The sequence below is a fragment of the Rhopilema esculentum genome, chromosome 6 (assembly GCF_057945365.1).
Source record: "Rhopilema esculentum isolate cy_ngs chromosome 6, ASM5794536v1, whole genome shotgun sequence".
NCBI classification, from domain to species: Eukaryota; Metazoa; Cnidaria; class Scyphozoa; order Rhizostomeae; family Rhizostomatidae; genus Rhopilema; species Rhopilema esculentum.
The window spans coordinates 9,390,296-9,417,108 of record NC_142820.1 but is presented as its reverse complement, the minus strand read 5'-3'; the positions used below and the strand labels follow the sequence as shown (position 1 = coordinate 9,417,108).

Genomic DNA, 26,813 nt, shown 5'->3' with positions numbered 1-26,813 from the left:
TTTGCCCGACTGACATGGTTTTTCAAAATATATATGCACAGCATACTTATTCTGAACTTTGTAGGTAACATTTTTGTCATTGACTTCATTCATTTCCTCATGCATTTTAAAAAACGCCTGTTCTGAGAAGCTCCATCTGCAGTTGCGAATGCGACTGATAATTTGCATCACATTTTCAGAATAGCAACAGCCTTCCATAATACAGGAAACAATTGGACAGACGTAACTGACAAGGTTGCGAAATTACCCAATACAAATTGCAACTTGCTGCATATGCCTTTTACCATTAAAACAAGGGCATGCGTGGCTAATTGATCTTGCATATCTAGGGAAGCATAATTGATATCGGGATCACCAAGGTCTACATATCCTTTAAGTTCCCCTGTGCTTTTGTCAAACACAAGACTAGTCTGGACTTTCATCTTATCAAAAAGTATTCCAACAAATCGTTCAACTGATGTGAAATCTTTAACCAAATCTGCTAAATAGCTAGCAATTTCAGGACTAAAACCAGTTTTTGGCCTGATGGCATTGCTATAGTCCCTTAATGTCCTTCTACTCGGTAGTTCCAAGGTATGTGTTCCTTTAAATGTTCCTCGCAGTTCATCATAGGCAGCTGCCGATTTTGATGCTATTGAAAGACACCACCTTATAATCATTGGGTGATACCTATGCCCTTTTGTACTCCTGGAAGAATTTATCTGCTGTTGCTGCCAAAACAGCAAAGTTCTTGAAAGGGCTCATAGTTTCCCCATGCTTTGTAATCAACCCAAGAATATTATAGCTCAGATCTGAATTAATTGAAACGCTATGACGTGAGATTTCTTCCTTCATCTCATTGATCTTGGATTCCATAAGTCGACATTCTAACCTATTTGCCTGAAGTGTCAGTTTCAATCGCTTTGATGAAGTGAGACTTACTGGTGCTTTTGGTTTTGCAGGAATAGCTTGCCTGTTTGCAAGTCTTTTTTTGTTCTTTGCATATCCTGTTTCTTGTTCTGTGCAATTAGTACATTTCAATTCAAATCTTAATAGAACCTGATATTTATTAGCGCGATAAAAATCCTGTGCTTGAAATGGCAAGCTGTTCAAAGTTTGCTCTTTTGATTCTTCAGGAATACAGTGCCTGATAGATCCTCCACAATAACTTTTAACATTGTGGCACATCACAAATTATGGCACTGTCTAAATTTCTGATCAAGTCAGACACAGTTACTAATCTTACAGTTCTTTTGAAATCATTGTAAATATAATGATTAACTGGGATTTGCCAATTAAATACAGAAACAGTAAAGGTAAGTTCATATTCAATTGTGATACAAAATTTTGGAATGATGTAGGGTGTCTGAAATTTCTTCATTTCTAATTTATCTTCTGCATAAAAAACGTGCCAATCCTTTAGGGTCAGTTTCTTTACCCTGGAGCTTAAATCTCTAAAATCTGTGTAGTAACACATTTTTCAAGTGCGATATCTCTCACAACTGTTTCAGCAGGCCTCTTATCAGATGCACTTTTTTGAAAAGTATCCAAACTCTTCTTTGGAAGATTCTTTGTTGGAAGGACACCAAATTTTAGAAATTTTTTTGTCAGCTTTTTTCCATAGTCTGCAAAAATAATTGTTATTACTGAACATGAGTATTTAAAAATTTTCTCTGGTGCTTTCTTTTTGAGGCAAAATTATTTCACAAAATTTTTAATCCAAAACTTGATTAAAAATTGTATTCAAATTGTATTCAGATTGTATTCAAAGGAGTTTTAGGCCATATTTTATCATGGATGGACAGGGCCTCCGACGAAACTAAAAAAGTGGAGGGGGGGGGGCAAACTTTGATAACAAAAAGTTACCGCGTCACAACATGATGAGCTGCCTTTTAAAGGCATAATTTGCAAAAAAGTGGGGGGGGGGGCAAGGCCCCTTGGCTCCCCCGTCGTCGCAGGATGGATGTGGATGGATTGGGCATCAATATTTACAGAGACAAAAACTAATCTTTACTCACGTATAGTGATGTCTTCAGTTAAGAAATGTCTCTCACAGATGTGCAACGAATCGGCCTTCAATTGTCTTTTTAAAACGTCATTAGGTTCTTCATTTATGGCAACGAAGCTGTACGGTTGAGTCTAACATTGCCTGCCTGATGAATTCTTGGAGAAACTCATCATAACCTGGCGTTGATCGATTCAGCCCAAGCGCTACGTCAGTTGGCCCTGCGAAATAAAATGCTCTTGAAGTAACATATCGATCTGAGTAAAATCATCAGGAACTGCAATGCGGTATAAAAGCTGTTTTGAATCAATTCTTGGCATTGATTCCATTTCTATCTTTTAGTGACAGAGTTCAACGATATAAACATTGGAAATTTCTATCATTCGTCGACATGTCAAAATTTCTATCATTCTCTGTGTTTTGTGATAACATTCATCAATTCTTGTCGCCATTGCGAAGATTTTTCATCCTTCCCGACTGAAAGTTTAAACAAACCAATCTTGCCATCAGGGTTGCTTTTGCCTTGCCGTCGACTAAAGCCCCGGCAAAACGACTGGACATTTGCGCTGGTCACACACTGGACATTGCTCACTTGTTTAGAGTATGGACATCAAAAAAATATTGGTGGTGGCAAAACGACTGAACATTGTCCAGTGAACTTTTTCCCTGTTGAAGAATGCGGGTGGGAAAATTGGCAACAGGGCATCTCTTTACCTTTGAAAATACACTTTTCATAGCCCTAACCGTGTTATCGTATGAATTAGAGTGTATTATTGACAAGTGGCTAGGACAGCTAGGTTTATCAAAATCACCGTACTCCTGCTCTCTGACATCGCTTTCCTTATCGGAACTAAAGCTAATCTGATCGGAAGACTCGTCGTTACTAATAAAATGCCTTTTCTGCTATTGGTAGAATTGAATTTTCACGTTGTTTCCATTTCGTTCCCGGTGTTGACTAGGAAAGTTTGTTAAAGATTTGAATAATGGAAATAAATTCGAGCCAAATCCTATCCATTACATTCATTGCGCGTGCGCGAACTGGACAATGTTCAGTAGAGTGGCAAAAACGACTGAACATTTCTCTACAACATCTACGAACAAAAGAATTTTAATCCTGTCCACTGAACATTTTTGACTACCTTCAAAATCGACTGAACAACACTCAACATCGCTGAACAAGACTGGACAAGGTGGCAAAACGACGCAACATTTACACTGGACATTTGTCCAGTGCATGTTCAGTGAAAATGTCCAGTCGTTTTGCCGGGGCTTAACTCCGCAACCATTCAAACAGCAGTTTTCTCCATAGACAGGGAATTTACTGTAACAATCTAGCAAAGTGGGTAACCGAAATTTTTGAAGTGGATATGACTTCTATGATGGTTGGTCGTCAATTTAAGCCCTGGGCACATTCTCGAAAATTTGTTGTTGTCACGTGATCGATGACGTAATTACTCCCCGGTCAGTAAAATATTAATGACAACATTTTTAAATCTGAGTATACCATTCGAAAGAACATGCAAAACTGAATCACAAATCATAAAACATATTGTTTGACCTATTGTTCCAAAATTTTAGATGTTTGAACTTTCCATGACGTCATCAAAATGGCCGCCACTGGATTTTGTAAAGAGCAATTTTTCATCGTGTGCGCTCTACTAAAATAATTCTTAGCAAACAAATTGTTTTGTAAACATACAAGTTAGGTTTCAGTTATGTCGAGATAAGCTGCCCTCTGAATTCTTAGGCTTTGGTTGCTAAGAATTGTTTTAGTGCGACACCCTGAATCCGCCCCTGAAATACAGGTATTCTACTAGGCCGATAAACCAAAGGGAAAAAAGTGGTACAATTGACTGGTTACCAGTGAAGGAACGTAGAAACTGGCATCTGATGAAACTTTCATTTTAGTACATACATGATCAGCAAAAGCCCAAGTTCATTGACATATGGCTTAAAGAGAATACCAGAAACGTAACATAAATTTTTGTGACACTTATTGCATCGTCTTGTGCTTCCAGATAGTTCCAGGAAAGATGTGGCAGAACTCCTCGATGAACTGCCGACAGGAATTAGGGAAGCTACGGCTGCAATGGAATTCCCATTACCAAGGCGCATGTAATTATGCATAGAAGCAAAGAAAAGACTTTTAGCTCAACATTGGAATGAAATTAGCTTTCAAATAATTTTAACTAGATATATAATCCTGTTTCGATACTTGCAGAGACCAGGTGTAGACTCGCTCTCTTAGTAAACTGTCTTGTTGTTATTGCTGTCGCACTACGCAAGTGCATTATGATGATTATTATGACTTATTAGTGTCAAAAATAGTCAAATTATGTCAAGAAGTATCAAACATATTTAGATCAACATAGTTTTAGCGCATTTGCAGTGAATTCCAACTCACTTAGTTATCAACGCAAAGGTTTTGGCAAAACTTGGGAAAATCCACTAATGACGTTACAAAATAAGCAAACGTCAGCAAAATAAATTATTTGATACATTTATTGAAAGCTCTTGAAATGCACATTCACATAAAACCCAGATTTCGTAAATTGATTTATTTTGAATATATAGTGGATTTATGGCTGTTTTGCCGTTATCGATGACGTCATCAATCACGTGATACTGATGCAAAATTTGTTGGATCCCATCTTTGATTCTGAATCTCCATACTCGAAAGTATACAAACCCATCGAGAGCATCTCGGTTAGGTGAGAAATCAGATTTTCACAGTCATAGCCCTGCCTATACCTTCATGAGAGATTTTCCAAATTACCATAACCAGCAACGAATCAAGCAAATTTTCCTGAGGGAAGCACTATATGCTTAAATTCTGCACTCGGGCTGGTCATCACGTCCTTACTGTTCAAAAAATAGAGGGCGTGAACTCTTTTTTATAGAGGCCAATCTCGTTGATTTCCCCACGTTAGTTTTTTTAAGACTTTTGATATGTTTTGAAGCTTTATATGTTTTTTCATTAAAAAACTTTCTGTTGCAGTTTTTTCTAGGCTTTGCTAGTATTTTATTTCGAATTACATGATTATTTCGGTTGAGTGATCTAGAGTTAATAGTTCAAGCCACATCGTATTGTCAAAAGATTGACAAAATCTGATCCTGCGGACCATTTTTCACCAAGAATTAACCAAGTAGAACGAGTTAGGCACGTCGACGAATGATAGTAATTTCCAGTGTTTATATCGTTGACCTCTGTCACTAAAAGACAGAAATGGAATCAATGCCAAGAATGGATTCAAAACAGCTGTCATACCGCATTGCAGTTCCTGATGATTTTACTAAGATTGATGTGTTACTTCAAAAGCATTTTATTTTGCAGGAGCCAACTGACGTAGCGCTTGGGCTGAATCGATCAACGCCAGGTTATGATGAGTTTCTCCAAGAAGACATCAGGCAATGCTTGACTCAACCGTACACCTTCGTTGCCATAAATGAAGAAAATGAAATCGTCGGGGTAAGCATGAATAAAATGAGTCATAAGCCCAGTCAAAATGCAATCGATGATTGGAAGCTAGAGAATCCTGTTCGAAGCGAACTCTCCGCTCTGGAAATTTTGCAGGTCTTCTTGGCAAAATTAGAAGAAGAAGTCGACAGGCTTATCCCAGAAGATTGTCGTAAGAACATATTGAAGATTTCCATCCTGTGTGTGCACCAGAAATTTCGACGCCTTGGCATCGCGGCCAAATTGGTGGACTTATCTTTTCAAAACGCCCGAAAGCTCAAATTCTGTTGCGTTTTTGCATTGTTAACTGCAAAGGCATCCCAAAACCTTTTCAAGAAGGATGGCTTTGAAGTCTTGCGAGTGATAAAGCATAAAGATTTTGTAGATGAAAACGGAAAGAGATTGTTGAACTGTAATGATGGAACCGACCAAGGACAACTAGTTTTTAAAATACTCCAGTCTTAAATAAAGCTAGAACAGCTGAAAATATGCTGAGAATTTGTATGTCCTTAAGCTTTGATTATTTTTTAAAATTTTATGGCAAAGATATTGAAAATTTATATTTATTGCATTTCCACAGCCTGACTGTTTAGAAAGTAAATATATCTAATTATGAATGTTTTTCGCTGAAGATAAGGAGTACTCTGCAGATCTGCCTTTTATAGTTTCGGATACAATCAATTTTCGGTGGTATGATCTCAAAATAAAACCTACAAATTCAATTTTTTTTCATGGCTATAGCTTTGTATTTTCATAAAAAATTGAAACTTACAATACTCGAATAAATACTCTGCATACCCTCCTTTGTTTCTATTCTAGTGGCTTTTAACGGAAGCAAATTGATGCTTTATAACTTATGGCAAAATTAAAGGTTAGAAAGTTCAAAGTCCATCTTTTTTTTGCATTTTTCTATCGTGGCCATATGCTAGAAATATTTTTTAAGAGAGTTCTCTTCATCAATTATTCAACGTCCTTACTCTGAAGACGATCGTACGAAAAGTATTTTAGTATGCCATTTTTTTGCTATTTCATGCCATCTTCATAATTTCCTTACGCAAAACTGACTTGTTTTCTCACTTACAAAAATTGTTCGCTCTCTAACAACATTCCAACTGGCGACTATTCTAATATGCTCGCAACCATGATAAAGAATAAGATTAGCATAACTTGCAAACAATTTTAGTATAAGATTTTGGATCTGCTCCTTTTGTTTCTAAGTACATTAGTGGTTTGAGGTATCGGTCTTATACTTGTTCTCTGTTTTGTAACGATAATTATGTCCATTTCGTTTGAAATCTTCGGAATTTTGTAACCAGAAAGGCGGTTTTCCTTGAATGTGCCCTCAGCATTGTAAGTTAGAGCTAATGCAAGATGTAATACCTCTATATCTCTACTTAAAGTGATTTCGAAAATATAATGCAACATTGTTTGGCCTTTTCTGCCAAATATGTAATGTTTTTCAGCATTTTAGCAAAAAAGTCGAAATCTAGGGCTAGATTTCATTCAGCACAAACCTCTTGCAATGTTGTCAAGTTCATAAAGTTTTCTGTAGAACTTTTAGCCTTATGCAAGCAAGCAGGTTATGTTTGGTAAAAGGCAAAGACAAACCTTAATAGAATAAAAATGGATCAATAAACAGTTTAAAGGTAATAGAGCTAATAGGAGGGGAAAACCGATCCAAAAAACTCGTTTAGCCTTATATAAAAGTCTTATGAAAAATCTTTTAGAATCTCTACGATTTACAAAAACCTCAAAAATCTCATGAAATTTAACTATATCTCTCAAATCTTTGCAAAGATCTCAAAAAATTTCAAAAAATTATCACAATTCCTTAGAGTTCCCAACGTTTTCCAAAATATTTCACCAAAACTGTCAAACTGTTATAAATTACATGCGTGCCTTGTAGTGGGACAATTGAGACTCAAGGTCGCAGATGAGTTTTTAAGTGTTACGTCTTAAAAATCTATTTCTAGAATGTTTGAATTTTGACATCACAACTTAAAAGAACACCATGAAATACTAAATATGAAAAATCAGTTACATGTTTCAAAAATCGGTCGAAATATGACGGCCATAGCCATAGGATTTAAGTTCCTTGTTTCTATTTAAAGAAGCTTGCAATTGAATCATTTCGTTAGATTTTTTCATGCTGTACGTTAGTAAAGGTGTACTGAAGAGAATTTACAGAAAATTTCAAAATTTTATTTTCCTCAGAGTTTAGTCTAACCATGTATCGAGTCCAAGCTAGCAAGCAGAGAAAATCCCAAATTTATGGTCCACCGAGCCGGATAATGAAATAGAGACAAATAATCGGGGAACCGAAAATTGATAATTTGAAGAAGACAATAAAAAAAAGAATTTTTAATCGTGATACGATGAAGCTCCTGAAAAAAATGGAAGATGCCCTCAGGAAGGAGGACAACAGGACAAGGATGAGTTACGTTTAGAACAGATACTGGAAGATCTGAAGCGTTAGATAGTGAAATTTTCTAATTATTGGTCGAGGAAGCAGACGACAAGGAAGCTCTTGATATTGAGGAGAAAATTACGTATTACCAAATTTTCGCATCCTCAGTCAATTAGGCGAAATCTTCAGTCGAAGATTTGGAAATCTTCAGTCAAAACTGGATTTTCGGGAAAGATTGCAGAATGGCAAGAGTTCTGGGATGATTTCAAGAGTACGGTACAAGATGACAACCAACTTGCCAAGGTAGACAAATCAAAATATTTAGAAAGTTATTTAGAAGAGTGCGCACGAAGCGTTGTAACGGGATTTGCCCTTAGAGACGCAAATTATGAGTTAGCCATAGAGTTGTTGAAAGGCAGATATGCAAAGCCTAGCGTTATATGACGCGCCCACATAAATTACCCCATCAGTTCTGCCCTAGTCTTCAATGAGTAGAGTGGACAGAGATTACGTTATCAGCACGTTCAGATCGAGACACGTTTTCATCTTCTACCGTACCGTACCGTACGCAATGGAGGCTCTAAATGTAAGCAAGGAAAAGTACTCCAGTGTTGTGTTTCCTGTTCTAATGGGAATAATTCCAGAGCTGGCAAGAAGCAACATGATTTGATTTTGACAAAACCGCATGGACTAGAACTTGGACCACCTGCTTGAAGCTTTTAGAAGGAGCTGGAGGTTCTTAAGGACATTTTCCCAATTAAGCAGCGATCGTAGCAAGAAAACAGAAGCCATGACCAGAATTCAAACAGGCAAGACAGCAAGATAGGCCTCCAACGGCTTTTGTCTTGCTTGTTGCAGCGATGCTCTGGTGAAGTGCGCATTCCGCAAAGAAAATCACGCATCTGAGAAGGGCGAGAAAGTTAAAGATCCGGACAAGCGTAAGATTATTTCGATTCACAAGAATGCTAGGTGTTCTAAGACAACCTAAAGCTACTGCACCTCGCACCCCCCCAAACCCCCCCCCCCCACCCCATTGCATCGGCTTGTTTAGTGAACACTGTCTCTGGAGGGGGTGTGACCATGGCAAGAAGGTGAATAGAGCGTGAATTTTATTGATACAGAAAGCCATAAATCTTTTATCACAGCCAAGGCAGTTGGTAGACCCAGATTAAGGCCTATGAGGTGTGAAAACTGGGAATAATGGTGTTTGGGAGTAAGGAGGAACATTTCGCTACAATAGATGAAGTGAGAATTTGTCAAAGCCGATATCAAGGAGAAGAGAGTGTAATAATAGAAGCTTTTGTGGTTAGGGATATCTTTGGTTTTCTTCAAATTCAAATAGAGGAATTGCAAAAGAATTTTTTGCACACAACCCGGCTGTCATTCTCTAATATTTGCAGATCCAAAGACAGCTTGGAAGTAGATTGTCTAGTTGGATCTAATTTGCTATAGCAATTCCAATTGGGGGAGACAATTTAAGGGGGCCAGATGAACCTGTGGCGGTAAAGACCAGCTTGGGCTGCATTCTATCAGGATAACTCAAAGTTGAGCAACTTGATTCTATTGACTGTAATGTGAATTTTTATATTGAGGCCAGGCCTCTTTTCATTGCAAATGAAAAACATGGCTTAGATAATCAGGTAAAAAGGCTTTGGGATCTAGACAGCCTTGGAATTCGGGAAAAGGATAAGGTCCTTTGATTTGTACCTGATGAATTTTTTGAGGTTACGCCATTTAGAATGCCGGTAAAAGCCTCTTTTAGAAAATACTTGCTTCTTTCCACTTATTTTTTAAAAACAGTCTAATTCAGAGAAGATAACAGTTGATATAAAAATAGATTTCACAAGATTAAACACCAAGAATATGAACAAGATGGGTTTCTAGTCAAGACGAACTGCTACTATTACTTGGGATCCAATAGAGTAAGCTTTCCAAAGTTGTGTTGAAGTAAACTTTCTTAGGATAAATAAGGGATGATTTCATTTGCCAAAATAGAAGACTAACGACAAAGAGTTAGCAAGGAGATAGCAACAAAAGAAAGGAAGGGAGTGAAAGATGAAAAAACCTCTAAACATGAAGACACACCGCTTGTTAAGGAGAGTCTAGGCATGCCAGTCAGTATTGGGGAGAAGACTAAGGTTTTGGGTATAACGTAGAGCAACACAAGAGATACCTGGGAGTTTAATCTGAGGAACAGGGGTGAGGAAGTAGGTAAAACACCCCAACTTACCAAAAGAGGTATCGTAAGTTCCATGGCCTCCAATTTTGACCCCAACGGGGTTGTTAGCCCTATATCTTGTTTCAGGAGCTGTGTTTAGGTAAATTGAGCTGGGATGATCCAATTCTTAAAGATAAGCTTGCAAGATGGGAAGAATAGGTAAAGGATTTGAAACGGACTGGTACAATTTGCCTTCCTAGGTGTGTTGTTTTCAAAAACAAGCAGATTATGGTGTCAAGGGTCTCATTGGTTGGACGGGCAAGACAACTGGCCTGATGTGACAACAACAGAGCAGAATTTTAATCTTAACAAGGCCATGTCCCTAGTTTTTTTTAGATTTGACATTTTTTTGACAGTATTGGGGGAGGAAAAGGGGTGCCACTGCAAGAAAACAACGTAAAACTGGTTATAAAATTGAAAGTGAATGATACTGCCATAGAGACTCTTTAAAACAAGAGATTTCAAATAACTATAGTCCTTATCGTTTACAGTTTTTGTGAACGAAGAATGAGTGCTTTACGTTTTTGTAAAAAATCAATAGCCCACTTTACTTGCACCAAACTGGCAGTTTCAAGAGCATTGAAATCAGACAAGTTGCTTGTATAGTTTTCTGTTTGTATTCTCGGCTGATTTGTCTTGTAATCGCCATGCGCTTTCGACAGATTGCGAAATGTGTATGCAGCCCAATCCATAGTCGCATCAACGAATTTTCTAGTTCTTATTTTAAAGAGCTCTGATACTTAAATACAGTAATGGAATCCATTCCAAGAATAGATTCAAAACAGCTGTCATACCGCATTGCAGTTCCTGATGATTTTACTCAGATCGATTCGCTACTTCAACAGCATTTTATTTCGCAGGAGCCAACTGACGTAGCGCTTGGGCTGAATCGATCAACGCCAGGTTATGTTGAGAATCTCCAAAAAGTCATCAGGCATTGCTTGACTCAACCATACAGCTTCGTTGCCATAAATGAAGAAAATGAAATCGTCGGGGTACGCTTGAGTAAACTGCATAAACCAAGTCAAAATGCAATTGATGACAGAAAGCTAGAGAATGCTGTTCGAAGTGGATTCTCTGCTTTGGAGATTTTTGAGGTCTACTTGGCAAAATTAGAAGGGGAAGTCGAGAAGCTAATCCCAGCAAATTGTCGTAAGAACATACTGAAATTTTCCATCCTGTGTGTGCACCAGAAATTTCGACGCCTTGGTATCGCAGCCAAATTGGTGGATTTATCTTGTCAAAACGCTCGAAAGCTCAAATTCTGTTGCGTTTTTGCATTGTTAACTGCAAAGGCATCTCAAAACCTTTTCAAGAAGGATGGCTTTGAAGTCTTACGAGTGATAAAGCATAAAGATTTTGTAGATGAAAACGGAAAGAGATTTTTGAATTGTAACGATGGAACCGACCAAGGACAACTAGTTTTTAAAATACTGCAGTCTTAGATAAAGATAGAACAGCTGAAAATATGCTGAATTTTAATGTCCTTAAGCTTTGATTTAATTTCAGTTTATTAAGATAATGTCTTTCCCTGCAATGATGTAAAAATGTACAGTTGATATCCACGCTTTCGGGCTTTCAACGGGAACTGAAATTTTTTTCGATATGACGTATGTTAGAAGCAAATTACCATATGAGCCATAAAGATTAGAAAAGTTCTGTATTATAGGTTGTTTACAAAGCATTGTAAATGCAGTTTCAAGGCTCTGAACATGGGGTTTCAAAGCATTTATATTTTCAAATTGATGAAAATGAGCAACTATCTTTCTTGCAATGATCTATGTTTGTTAAGAACTCAAAAACATTTTTACATAGCATTATTTACAAAAAAGAATGTTTAATGGGTGGCAACAAGCTTTTCTCCTGGAAATTGTGAAGGATCAGAAGAAAAACATTTTTCAAAGTCTTCATCATAAAGGCGAAATTTTACACGCTCAACTTGCCAAGCACAAGATTTCGAATCCTTTGGAATTTAACAAATAACGAGCAATACTAAGCGATTTAGCATATGCGTATAGTGGCTCTCCCTTCGTCCACTCTGATTTTCTTTTGCATAGAGAACATTTCCAAGCACTAAAATCTCTACAGGCTAACAATGACATCTTTATTACAAAACCTGATTATTAAAAATTTGCTAAATTGGGTGATGTCAAAACACAGAACAAAACGGTCAAACTAGAGAGGAAACTCCAAAAACGTTTGTTGGAACTGGTCAATTCAAAAGTGTTGGCTACAGAAATTTATGATAGGATAATACCCTCGGGCTCGCAACGACCACAAATGTATGGCCTCCCTAAAATACACAAGCCGAACGTCCCACTTAGACCTCTCTTGTCTATGATTGGTTCAGCACAACTCGAACTGGCTAAGAGGCTTTCTGAAGTTTTGGACCCTGTTCTTCAAAAATATTCAAAATATTGCAGCAAGGATTCTTTTACGTTCGCTGAGTTCATGCAAAATTTGAACATCGAAAACAAAACATCTTTCATGTGTTCTTTCGACATTAGTAGTCTTTTCACAAATGTCCCTTTGAGTGAGACCATCAAAATATGTGCCGACGCTTTGTACCGGGGCGAGCTTAATAGCCCACCATTCCCAGAGGAAGTATTCATTGAACTGATGGAAACTGCAACATGTTCAGTTGAATTCAGTTTTAACAATGAAATGTACCAACAAAAGGATGGTGTCGCTATGGGTAGCCCTCTGGGACCGGCCTTGGCCAATATCTTTGTTGGCTTTCATGAAGAGCGTTTGTTCGACTACGACCAAAGCCAGGTGTCTATTTTCGGTATGTGGATGACACATATACCATTTTCAAAACAGAGTGTAATACTTTCCTAAAACGCCCTAATGGCCTTCACACAGCCCTACATTTTACATTTGAAAAGGAAGAAAATAACTCCTTGCCATTTCTAGATGTTTTGGTTGAAAAATCTGGCACTGGATTTCTCACAAGTGTATACGACGACGGGAGAGAACGAAGTCAGCGGGGAAGATTTAGATGCAATTTTGGAGTTACTGGAAAGCGATTTTTTAGCAGAAGAAATGATAAGCTCTTTAGACGAAGCAACGGACGAGGTAAATGGCAATTTGTTTATTTTATGGCTCTAATCAGCTGCTATATTCATCACATTATGAAACTTATTATTTCACTTAGATCTAACGTTTTATGCATAAAAAACTGCCCCCCTCAGCTACTGTGTGTATCTAAATCGATATATATATTTTACTGTTTTCAAGGCCCCCTTTCTGAAAATCCTTGCTACGTCCCTGTATGAAACACACTTTTTTAAGCGGAGAGAAGTAAACTTAGCTTTGTTGACAGTGGAAAGCCAGAGAGCCTGCCTTAAACATGCTTTACTTGTTTTTCTGAGGTAGGTTTATTGCAAACATGCTTTACTTGTTTTTCTGAGGTAGGTTTATTTTTTAAATACAAAATGGAAATTCTCGATGCGATGTGTGCAATGAAATTTACAAAACAAATGGTGGATTGAAACGCCATGTAAATTTGAAGCATATTGAAACACCAGAAAACATACTAGAAAGTCGGAAGATAAGTAATGCTGCATTAACTGATCTTGTGGAACAGTCCACTAAAGATTTATGTGAGGATCTCTGTTTCCCACCTGATGTCTGCATCAGTTTAGTAAATGAATTGAGTAGTGAGCAGGCTGCAATATTGAATAAAATTGCTTTGAAATACAAAATTTTGACTTGAAAAGGCAATGTGGAAAAGTTTTGAGTATTAAGCTAGCTGATAAAATTATTGTTTATAGCAAGAAGCCCAAGCAACAAAATTGTACTAGTACTGTAAAAATTCTTTCAAAAAATGAAACAGCTGCACTGCAATATCTTGGTGGCTACGTACTTTTCAACTAGAATAAGAAAATATTGAAGTCCATGTTGCATAAAACTCCATTTGGACAACAACACATTGCTATTCTCAAAGCAGGCCGCAGCTTTGATGCAGAAAATCAACAAAGACTAGTAGACAGTCGAGGTGGACTGTGGAAGATCACAGATTTTGTTGAAAAAATCTTCATTCGTGCTGAATTACACTTTTATGCTCAAACGATGAATTTCACAAAGAAAATAAATCTTCAAAATATGGTTCAGAAAGTTATTGTTAATCAAGAAGTTGTTGCCCTGTTTCAAACTTGGACCAGTTCTTGTGCTCTCAAGATAGATGATACAGTTGGTGAAGACTTTCTTAATTGTTTGCTAAAGCTCTATTTCAAGGTCAGATCTTTTTCACAGTAAAAGGATGTTATAAACAAATTTAAATCAATTCAAAGAAAAAAAAAATTACGATCGCTCAGGACAGAAATAAAGAGAAGCTCAGATAAACCAACAATACAACAATAACACGCTCGATTCACATACTCTTCTGTGCTTAATAGTAGGGGGATCATACTACGTTTTTTCAATTTTTCATCCCCAAAATCATTTTGCAATGACCCCCCTCGCAACCTTTGGTTCATTTTATTTTCGTTTTATTTTTACTCCCTCATTTTATGACAATTTCAAAAATTGTCCACCCCCTGCTTATTCGACCCTCCTACAATTAGGCAACACAAGAGTAGCTAGATAATAGTAATAGAGAAAACAAAACAAACCAAGTCTAAGTATTTATTTTTGCATTCTTGAGTAATTTTTTTCCTTTTTGCAATAGGCTCATTGGAGATGTTTTTCCATTTTGTTTCACTTTTGTTCTGTTTTCTGCCACTTGTATTTCCTGCCATATTAGGTGACAAATACATCTGTATCCGCAATTTGTTCTCATTATACCCAAAGTCTCGAATGTTTGGGTTGTCACATCTGCGGCCAGCGCTCTTTGACAACCAAAATGTTCTCCACAGGATCCTGACAGAATTTATTTGATAATATGTAATTTGCACCATTTTGAAGCAAAAATTGAGCAAGCCCAATAAGAGAATAAACACTGGTCTGTAACCTTTCGTGGGTTTGCCAATGAATAAACACTTTGGCATGCGCACTTTCATCAAATGATCCTTCCCTTTTGTCAATGCTTTCTTTCCAAGCAGAGAAATAGCCAAGGAAATCTGTTTCCAACCACTGGAATCTGCTGTCCGTAACTTCTCTGTATGGGGCTAAGTTACTCTTTCTCTGAAAATAACCCTCCTTTGTGCTTCTGACATTAAAGCCCTCAAAGAAGCTATTTAACATACCACAGAATTTTGCAGTTTCCAGTTTGTTGCCTCCATGAAACTCTTCTAGTACTGCTGCCATGGTCTGACTTAGGACTTGGGCAGTAAGGCTAACTTTCATGACTGAATACGAGTTCAGCTCAATGTGATCTGAAGAAAGCTTTGGAAGTAAATGCAGGCCATTTTCTTGGTCTTTGTAAAAAGCATTTGCTATGTGTGTCCAAAGTAAATTAGAACCATTGCTCCACATGTACCTACTGTGAAACCCAGAGCCTGAATTAAACAGACAGTTTCTAATTGTTTTCAAAAGGTGAGGAGCATCACTGAAAAAGTATATGTCCCTATCCACAGCATACTCATTCTGAACTTTGTAGGTAACATTTTTTCATTGACTTCATTCATTTCCTCATGCATTTTAAAAAAACGCCTGTTCTGAGAAGCTCCATCTGCAGTTGCGAATGCGACTGATAATTTGCATCACATTTTCAGAATAGCAACAGCCTTCCATAATACAGGAAACAATTGGACAGATGTAACTGACAAGGTTGCGAAATAACCCAATACAAATTGCAACTTGCTAAATATGCCTTTTACCATTAAAACAAGGGCATGCGTGGCTAATTTATCTTGCATATCTAGGGAAGCATAATTGATATCGGGATCACCAAGGTCTACATATCCTATAAGTTCCCCTGTGCTTTTGTCAAACACAAGACTAGTCTGGACTTTCATCTCATCAAAAAGTATTCCAACAAATCGTTCAACTGATGTGAAATCTTTAACCAAATCTGCTAAATAGCTAACAATTTCAGGACTAAAACCAGTTTTTGGCCTGATGGCATTGCTATAGTCCCTTAATGTCCTTCTACTCGGTAGTTCTAAGGTATGTGTTCCTTTAAATGTTCCTCGCAGTTCATCATAGGCTGCTGCCGATTTTGATGCTATTGAAAGACACCACCTTATAATAATTGGGTGATACCTATGCCCTTTTGTACTCCTGGAAGAAATGATCTGCTGTTGCTGCCAAAACAGCTTCTTGAAAGGGCTCATAGTATCCCCATGCTTTGTAATCAACCGAAGAATATCATAGCTCAGATCTGAATTCATTGGAACATTGTGACGTGAGATTTCTTTCTTCATCTCATTGATCTTGGATTCCAGAAGTCGACATTTTAACCTATTTGCCTGAAGTGTCAGTTTCAATCGCTTTGATGAAGTGAGACTTACTGGTGCTTTTGGTTTTGCAGGAATAGCTTGCCTGTTTGCAAGTCTTTTTTTGTTCTTTGCATATCCTGTTTATTGTTCTATGCAATTAGTACATTTCAATTCAGATCTAATAGAACATGACATTCATTAGCGCGCTAAAAATCCTGTGCTTGAAATGGCAAGCTGTTCAAAGTTTGCTCTTTTGATTCTTCAGGAATACAGTGCCTGATAGATCCTCCACAATAACTTTCAACATTGTGGCACATCACAAATTATGGCACTGTCTAAATTTCTGATCAAGTCAGACACAGTTACTAATCTTACAGTTCTTTTGAAATCATTGTAAATATAATGATTAACTGGGATTTGCCAATTAAATACAGAAACAGTAAAGGTAAGTTCATATTCAATTGTGATAAAAAAATTTTGGAATGATGTAGGGTGTCTGAAATTTCTTCATTTCTAATTTATCTTCTGCATAAAAAACGTGCCAATCCTTTAGGGTCAGTTTCTTTACCCTGGAGCTTAAATCTCTAAAATCTGTGTAGTAACACATTTTTTCAAGTGCGATATCTCTCACAACTGTTTCAGCAGGCCTCTTATCAGATGCACTTCTTTGAAAAGTATCCAAACTCTTCTTTGGAAGATTCTTTGTTGGAAGGACACCAAATTTTAGAAATTTTTTTGTCAGCTTTTTTCCATAGTCTGCAAAAATAATTGTTATTACTGAACATGAGTATTTAAAAATTTTCTCTGGTGCTTTCTTTTTGAGGCAAAATTATTTCACAAAATTTTTAATCCAAAACTTGATTAAAAATTGTATTCAAATTGTATTCAGATTGTATTCAAAGGAGTTTTAGGCCATATTTTATCATGGATGGACAGGGCCTCCGACGAAACTAGAAAAGTGGAGAGGGGGGGGGGCAAACTTTGATAACAAAAAGTTACCGCGTCACAACATGATGAGCTGCCTTTTAAAGGCATAATTTGCAAAAAAGTGGGGGGGGCAAGGCCCCTTGGCTCCCCCGCCGTCGCAGGATGGATGTGGATGGATTGGGCATCAATATTTACAGAGACAAAAACTAATCTTTACTCACGTATAGTGATGTCTTCAGTTAAGAAATGTCTCTCACAGATGTGCAACGAATCGGCCTTCAATTGTCTTTTTAAAACGTCATTAGGTTCTTCATTTATGGCAACGAAGCTGTACGGTTGAGTCTAACATTGCCTGATGAATTCTTGGAGAAACTCATCATAACCTGGCGTTGATCGATTCAGCCCAAGCGCTACGTCAGTTGGCCCTGCGAAATAAAATGCTCTTGAAGTAACATATCGATCTGAGTAAAATCATCAGGAACTGCAATGCGGTATAAAAGCTGTTTTGAATCAATTCTTGGCATTGATTCCATTTCTATCTTTTAGTGACAGAGTTCAACGATATAAACATTGGAAATTTCTATCATTCGTCGACATGTCAAAATTTCTATCATTCTCTGTGTTTTGTGATAACATTCATCAATTCTTGTCGCCATTGCGAAGATTTTTCATCCTTCCCAACTGAAAGTTTAAACAAACCAATCTTGCCATCAGGGTTGCTTTTGCCTTGCCGTCGACTAAAGCCCCGGCAAAACGACTGGACATTTGCGCTGGTCGCACACTGGACATTGCTCACTTGTTTAGAGTATGGACATCAAAAAAATATTGGTGGTGGCAAAACGACTGAACATTGTCCAGTGAACTTTTTCCCTGTTGAAGAATGCGGGTGGGAAAACTGGCAACAAGGCATCTCTTTACCTTTGAAAATACACTTTTCATAGCCCTAACCGTGTTATCATATGAATTAGAGTGTATTATTGACAAGTGGCTAGGACAGCTAGGTTTATCAAAATCACCGTACTCCTGCTCTCTGACATCGCTTTCCTTATCGGAACTAAAGCTAATCTGATCGGAAGACTCGTCGTTACTAATAAAATGCCTTTTCTGCTATTGGTCGAATTGAATTTTCACGTTGTTTCCATTTCGTTCGCGGTGTTGACTAGGAAAGTTTGTTAAAGATTTGAAGAATGGAAATAAATTCACGCCAAATCCTATCCATTACATTCATTGCGCGTGCGCGAACTGGACAATGTTCAGTAGAGTGGCAAAACGACTGAACATTTCTCTACAACATCTATGAACAAAAGAATTTTAATCCTGTCCACTGAACATTTTTGACTACCTTCAAAATCGACTGAACAACACTCAACATCGCTGAACAAGACTGGACAAGGTGGCAAAACGACGCAACATTTACGCTGGACATTTGTCCAGTGCGTTCAGTGAAAATGTCCAGTCGTTTTGCCGGGGCTTAACAATCTAGCAAAGTGGGTAACCGAAATTTTTGAAGTGGATATGACTTCTATCATGGTTGGTCGTCAATTTAAGCCCTGGGCACATTCTCGAAAATTTGTTGTTGCCACGTGATCGATGACGTAATTACTCCCCGGTCAGTAAAATATTAATGACAACATTTTTAAATCTGAGTATACCATTCGAAAGAACATGCAAAACTGAATCACAAATCATAAAACATATTGTTTGACCTATTGTTCCAAAATTTTAGATGTTTGAACTTTCCATGACGTCATCAAAATGGCCGCCACTGGATTTTGTAAAGAGCAATTTTTCATCGTGTGCGCTCTACTAAAATAATTCTTAGCAAACAAATTGTTTTGTAAACATACAAGTTAGGTTTCAGTTATGTCGAGATAAGCTGCCCTCTGAATTCTTAGGCTTTGGTTGCTAAGAATTGTTTTAGTGCGACACCCTGAATCCGCCCCTGAAATACAGGTATTCTACTAGGCCGATAAACCAAAGGGAAAAAAGTGGTACAATTGACTGGTTACCAGTGAAGGAACGTAGAAACTGGCATCTGATGAAACTTTCATTTTAGTACATACATGATCAGCAAAAGCCCAAGTTCATTGACATATGGCTTAAAGAGAATACCAGAAACGTAACATAAATTTTTGTGACACTTATTGCATCGTCTTGTGCTTCCAGATAGTTCCAGGAAAGATGTGGCAGAACTCCTCGATGAACTGCCGACAGGAATTAGGGAAGCTACGGCTGCAATGGAATTCCCATTACCAAGGCGCATGTAATTATGCATAGAAGCAAAGAAAAGACTTTTAGCTCAACATTGGAATGAAATTAGCTTTCAAATAATTTTAACTAGATATATAATCCTGTTTCAATACTTGTGAAAAAGCTTGCAGAGACCAGGTGTAGACTCGCTCTCTTAATAAACTGTCTTGTCGTTATTGCTGTCGCACTACGCAAGTGCATTATGATGATTATGATGACTTATTAGTGTCAAGAATAGTCAAATTATGTCAAGAAGTATCAAACATATTTAGATCAACATAGTTTTAGCGCATTTGCAGTGAATTCCAACTCACTTAGTTATCAGAACAAAGGTTTTGGCAAAACTTGGGAAAATCCACTAATGACGTTACAAAATAAGCAAACGTCAGCAAAATAAATTATTTGATACATTTATTGAAAGCTCTTGAAATGCACATTCACATAAACCCAGATTTCGTAAATTGATTTATTTTGAATATTAAGTGGATTTATGGCTGTTTTGCCGTTATCGATGACGTCATCAATCACGTGATACTGATGCAAAATTTGTTGGATCCCATCTTTGATTCTGAATCTCCATACTCGAAAGTATACAAACCCATTGAGAGCATCTCGGTTAGGTGAGAAATCAGATTTTCACAGTCATAGCCCTGCCTATACCTTCATGAGAAATTTTCCAAATTACCATAACCAGCAACGAATCAAGCAAATTTTCCTGAGGGAAGCACTATATGCTTAAATTCTGCACTCGGGCTGGTCATCACGTCCTTACTGTTCAAAAAATAGAGGGCGTGAACTCTTTTTTATAGAGGCCAATCTCGTTGATTTCCCCACGTTAGTTTTTTTAAGACTTTTGATATGTTTTGAAGCTTTATATGTTTTTTCATTAAAAAACTTTCTGTTGCAGTTTGTTCTAGGCTTTGCTAGTATTTTATTTCGAATTACATGATTATTTCGGTTGAGTGATCTAGAGTTAATAGTTCAAGCCACATCGTATTGTCAAAAGATTGACAAAATCTGATCCTGCGGACCATTTTTCACCAAGAATTAACCAAGTAGAACGAGTTAGGCACGTCGACGAATGATAGTAATTTCCAGTGTTTATATCGTTGACCTCTGTCACTAAAAGACAGAAATGGAATCAATGCCAAGAATGGATTCAAAACAGCTGTCATACCGCATTGCAGTTCCTGATGATTTTACTCAGATGGATGTGTTACTTCAAAAGCATTTTATTTTGCAGGAGCCAACTGACGTAGCGCTTGGGCTGAATCGATCAACGCCAGGTTATGATGAGTTTCTCCAAGAAGAGATCAGGCAATGCTTGACTCAACCGTACACCTTCGTTGCCATAAATGAAGAAAATAAAATCGTCGGGGTAAGCATGAATAAAATGAGTCATAAGCCTAGTCAAAATGCAATCGATGATTGGAAGCTAGAGAATCCTGTTCAAAGCGAACTCTCCGCTCTGGAAATTTTGCAGGTCTTCTTGGCAAAATTAGAAGAAGAAGTCGACAGGCTTATCCCAGAAGATTGTCGTAAGAACATATTGAAGATTTCCATCCTGTGTGTGCACCAGAAATTTCGACGCCTTGGCATCGCGGCCAAATTGGTGGACTTATCTTTTCAAAACGCCCGAAAGCTCAAATTCTGTTGCGTTTTTGCATTATTAACTGCAAAGGCATCCCAAAACCTTTTCAAGAATGATGGCTTTGAAGTCTTGCGAGTGATAAAGCATAAAGATTTTGTAGATGAAAACGGAAAGAGATTGTTGAACTGTAATGATGGAACCGACCAAGGACAACTAGTTTTTAAAATACTCCAGTCTTAAATAAAGCTAGAACAGCTGAAAATATGCTGAGAATTTGTATGTCCTTAAGCTTTGATTATTTTTTAAAATTTTATGGCAAAGATATTGAAAATGTATATTTATTGCATTTCCACAGCCTGACTGTTTAGAAAGTAAATATATCTAATTATGAATGTTTTTCGCTGAAGATAAGGAGTACTCTGCAGATCTGCCTTTTATAGTTTCGGATACAATCAATTTTCGGTGGTATGATCTCAAAATAAAACCTACAAATTAAATTTTTGTTCATGGCTATAGCTTTGTATTTTCGTAAAAAATTGAAACTTACAATACTCGAATAAATACTCTGCATACCCTCCTTTGTTTCTATTCTAGTGGCTTTAACGGAAGCAAATTGATGCTTTATAACTTATGGCAAAATTAAAGGTTAGAAAGTTCAAAGTCCATCTTTTATTTGCATTTTTCTATCGTGGCCATATGCTAGAAATATTTTTTAAGAGATTTCTCTTCATCAATTATTCAACGTCCTTACTCTGAAGACGATCGTACGAAAAGTATTTTAGTATGCCATTTTTTTGCTATTTCATGCCATCTTCAAAATTTCCTTACGCAAAACTGACTTGTTTTCTCACTTACAAAAATTGTTCGCTCTCTAACAACATTCCAACTGGCGACCATTCTAATATGCTCGCAACCATGATAAAGAATAAGATTAGCATAACTTCCCAAACAATTTTAGTATAAGATTTTGGATCTGCTCCTTTTGTTTCTAAGTACATTAGTGGTTTGAGGTATCGGTCTAATACTTGTTCTCTGTTTTGTAAAGATAATTATGTCCATTTCGTTTGAAATCTATGGAATTTTGTAACCAGAAAGGCGGTTTTCCTTGAATGTGCCCTCAGCATTGTAAGTTAGAGCTAATGCAAGATGTAATACCTCTATATCTCTACTTAAAGTGATTTCGAAAATATAATGCAATATTGTTTGGCCTTTTCTGCCAAATATGTAATGTTTTTCAGCATTTTAGCAAAAAAGTCGAAATCTAGAGCTAGATTTCATTCAGCACAAACCTCTTGCAATGTTGTAAAGTTCACAAAGTTTTCTGTAGAACTTTTAGCCTTATGCAAGCAAGCAGGTTATGTTTGGTAAAAGGCAAAGACAAACCTTAATAGAATAAAAATGGATCAATAAACAGTTTAAAGGTAATAGAGCTAATAGGAGGGGAAAACCGATCCAAAAAACTCGTTTAGCCTTATATAAAAGTCTTATGAAAAATCTTTTATAATCTCTACGATTTAAAAAAACCTCAAAAATCTCATGAAGTTTAACTATATCTCTCAAATCTTTGCAAAGATCTCAAAAAATTTCAAAAAATTATCACAATTCCTTAGAGTTCCCAACGTTTTCCAAAATATTTCACCAAAACTGTCAAACTGTTATAAATTACATGCGTGCCTTGTAGTGGGACAATTGAGACTCAAGGTCGCAGATGAGTTTTTAAGTGTTACGTCTTAAAAATCTATTTCTAGAATATTTGAATTTTGACATCACAACTTAAAAGAACACCATGAAATACTAAATATGAAAAATCAGTTACATGTTTCAAAAATCGGTCGAAATATGACGGCCATAGCCATAGGATTTAAGTTCCTTGTTTCTATTTATAGAAGCTTGTAATTGAATCATTTCGTTAGATTTTTTCATGCTGTACGTTAGTAAAGATGTACTGAAGAGAATTTACAGAAAATTTCAAAATTTTATTTTCCTCAGAGTTTAGTCTAACCATGTATCGAGTCCAAGCTAGCAAGCAGAGAGAATCCCAAATTTATGGTCCACCGAGCCGGATAATGAAATAGAGACAAATAATCGGGGAACCGATAATTTGAAAAAGACAATAAAAAAAAGAATTTTTAATCGTGCTACGATGAAGCTCCTGAATAAAATGGAAGATGCCCTCAGGAAGGAGGAAAACAGGACAAGGATGAGTTACGTTTAGAACAGATACTGGAAGATCTGAAGCGTTAGATAGTAAAATTTTCTAATTATTGTTCGAGGAAGCAGACGACGAGGAAGCTCTTGATATTGAGGGGAAAATTACGTATTACCAAATTTTCGCATCCTCAGTCAATTAGGCGAAATCTTCAGTCGAAGATTTGGAAATCTTCAGTCAAAACTGGATTTTCGGGAAAGATTGCAGAATGGCAAGAGTTCTGGGATGATTTCAAGAGTACGGTACAAGATGACAACCAACTTGCCAAGGTAGACAAATCAAAATATTTATAAAGTTATTTAGAAGAGTGCACACGAAGCGTTGTAACGGGATTTGCCCTTAGAGACGCAAATTATGAGTTAGCCATAGAGTTGTTGAAAGGCAGATATGCAAAGCCTAGCGTTATATGACGCGCCCACATAAATTACCCCATCAGTTTTGCCCTAGTCTTCAATAAGTAGAGTGGACAGAGATTACGTTATCAGCACGTTCAGATCGAGACACGTTTTCATCTTCTACCGTACCGTACCGTACCGTACCGTACGCAATGAAGGCTCTATATGTAAGCAAGGAAAAGTGCTCCAGTGTTGTGTTTCTTGTTCTAATGGGAATAATTCCAGAGCTGGCAAGAAGCAACATGATTCGATTTTGACAAAACCGCATGGACTAGAACTTGGACCACCTGCTTGAAGCTTTTAGAAGGAGCTGGAGGTTCTTAAGGGCGTTTTCCCAATCAAGCAGCGATCGCAGCAAGAAAACAGAAGCCATGACCAGAATTCAAACAGGCAAGCCATGACCAGAATTCAAACAGGCAAGACTCCAACGGCTTTTGTCTTGCTTGTTGCAGAGATGCTCCGGTGAAGTGCGCATTCCGCAAAGAAAATCACGCACCTGAGAAGGGCGAGAAAGTTAAAGATCCGGACAAGCGTAAGATTATTTCGATTAAGAATGCTAGGTGTTCTAACGCAACCTAAGGCTACTGTACCTCGGCTTAACCCCACTGCATCGGCTTGTTTAGTGAACACTGTCTCTGAAGGGGGTGTGACCATGGCAAGAGGAGAATAGAGCGTGGGTTTTGTTGATACAGAAAGCCATGAATCTTTTATCACAGCCAAGTCAGCTGGTAGACCCAGATTAAGGCCTATGAGGTGTGAAAACTGGGAATAATGGTGTTTGGGAGTAAGGAGGAACATTTCGCTACAATAGATGAACTAAGAATTTCTCAAAGTCGATATAAAGGGGAAGAGAGTGTAATAATAGAAGCTTTTGTGGTTAGGGATATCTCTGGTATTCCTCTAATTCAAATAGATGAATCGCAAAAGAATTTTTTGCACACAACACGGCTGTCATTCTCTAATATTTGCAGATCCAAAGACAGCTTGGAAGTAGATTGTCTAGTTGGATCTAATATGCTATAGCAATTCCAATTGGGGGAGACAATTTAAGGGGGCCAGATGAACCTGTGGCGGTAAAGACCAGCTTGGGCTGCATTCTACCAGGATAACCCAAAGTTGGGTAACTTGATTCTATTGACTGCAATGTGAATTTTTATATTGAGGCCAGGCCTCTTTTCATTGCAAATGAAAAACATGGCTTAGATAATCAGGTAAAAAGGCTTTGGGATCTGGACAGCCTTGGAATTCGGGAAAAGGATAAGGTCCTTTGATTTGTACCTGATGAATTTTTTGAGGTTATGCCATTTAGAATGCCGGTAAAAGCCTCTTTTAGAAAATACTTGCTTCTTTCCACTTATTTTTTAAAAACAGTCTAATTCAGAGAAGATAACAGTTACTATAAAAATAGATTTCACAAGATTAAACACCAAGAATATGAACAAGATGGGTTTCTAGTCAAGACGAACTGCTACTATTACTTGGCATCCAATAGAGTAAGCTTTCCAAAGTTGTGTTGAAGTAAACTTTCTTAGGATAAATAAGGGATGATTTCATTTGCCAAAATAGAAGACTAACGACAAAGAGTTAGCAAGGAGATAGCAACAAAAGAAAGGAAGGGAGTGAAAGAGGAAACAACCTCTAAACATAAAGACACACCTCTTGATAAGGAGAGTCTAGGCATGCCAGTCAGTATTGGGGAGAAGACTAAGGTTTTGGGTATAACGTAGAGCAACACAAGAGATACCTGGGAGTTTAATCTGAGGAACAGGGGTGAGGAAGTAGGTAAAACACCCCAACTTACCAAAAGAGGTATCGTAAGTTCCATGGCCTCCAATTTTGACCCCCACGGGGTTGTTAGCCCTATATCTTGTTTCAGGAGCTGTGTTTAGGTAAATTGAGCTGGGATGATCCAATTCTTAAAGATAAGCTTGCAAGATGGGAAGAATAGGTAAAGGATTTGAAACGGACTGGTACAATTTGCCTTCCTAGGTATGTTGTTTTCAAAAACAAGCAGATTATGGTGTCAAGGGCCTCATTGGTTGGACGGGCAAGACAACTGGCCTGATGTGTTCACTCTAGAAGACTCGCCTGATGTTAAGGAAGAAAGAAAGAAGAACGCAGATTTGAAAATGAGGCAAGGAGTGACTGAGATTGTTAAGGTAGACAGGCATTGTAGTCTAGGTAAGTTGCTCCGGGTTACTGCTTATATCCAGAGAATTACAGAGAATTTAGGGCGTCACAGAACAGGGATGTTACCTAAAAGGGGTCTCTTCACTGTGGTAGAAATAAAAACAGAAGATAGAAATTGTCAGTGCAGTTAGGGGTTGCAAGTTATAATAGGCTCTTATTATTGAAAGGAAGATTAGGTGACTCGAATTTAGATTACAGAAGTTAGTATCCGATACTACTTCCCAAATATGACGCTTTCACTGACTTTGTAATTCAAGATTGTCATGCTAGTAGAGTGCATCACATTAAGTCCCGATCAACTCTAGCTGTTCTCAGAGTGAGATTTTAAAACCCCCCAAATCTCAATTAACTTCAAGAAAAATGTTGTTACTTTTGAAGTACCAAAAACCTCGTCCATTTTTTGAGAGGCAATTTGCCCCTCGATTCTCTGCACGCCAATAGGCCTTTCTCCTATGGAATTGTCATAAACTAGTGCCGCAGCAATGCATATCATAAAGTAGGTATGGCGCGGTGAGGGTTAACACAATAACTAACACTCGAATTTGTATTTCTTTTCTCCTTCTTTTCCACGAAAAAACACATAAAACTTATTTTCCACAACAACTACAAAACGAATCCTACCCCACTAACGAGTCTTCTCTTCCTTATAGAGTTCTGAAGTGTGACGTCATCAAAAACCTTTTTTTAGAATTTTAACCACATAGCATAAAAGATCACCATGAATTACTTTCAAATACGAAAAATTGGCCGTATATGTCTACAATCGGTTGAGATATGACTAATGAAAGATTTGAAGTTTGCTAATGAATGACTGTTATTTTGGTTCTGTTCATAAAGTTATGAGCAGAGACCAAAATACAGA

The 26,813-nt window shown here is 37.4% G+C and overlaps 3 protein-coding genes and 1 pseudogene across 3 annotated transcripts; all 4 read left to right on the top strand.

Annotated features, from left to right (window-relative positions):
* The first annotated feature begins 5,210 nt into the window (after positions 1 to 5,210).
* Positions 5,211 to 5,906, top strand: LOC135686286 (arylalkylamine N-acetyltransferase 1). The gene has a single exon (XM_065202487.2). The coding sequence runs from the start codon at positions 5,211 to 5,213 to the stop codon at positions 5,904 to 5,906; it is 696 nt and encodes a 231-aa protein (XP_065058559.2).
* Positions 5,907 to 10,818: 4,912 nt separating this feature from the next.
* Positions 10,819 to 11,511, top strand: LOC135686287 (arylalkylamine N-acetyltransferase 1-like). Its single transcript, XM_065202488.2, has one exon. It carries the CDS (start codon positions 10,819 to 10,821, stop codon positions 11,509 to 11,511), a length of 693 nt encoding a protein of 230 aa, XP_065058560.2.
* A 1,471-nt stretch (positions 11,512 to 12,982) lies between these two features.
* LOC148960126 (uncharacterized) lies at positions 12,983 to 14,823 on the top strand (annotated as a pseudogene).
* A 5,878-nt stretch (positions 14,824 to 20,701) lies between these two features.
* LOC148960125 (uncharacterized) lies at positions 20,702 to 21,397 on the top strand. Its single transcript, XM_089108897.1, has one exon. It carries the CDS (start codon positions 20,702 to 20,704, stop codon positions 21,395 to 21,397), a length of 696 nt encoding a protein of 231 aa, XP_088965023.1.
* The last annotated feature ends 5,416 nt before the right edge of the window (positions 21,398 to 26,813 follow it).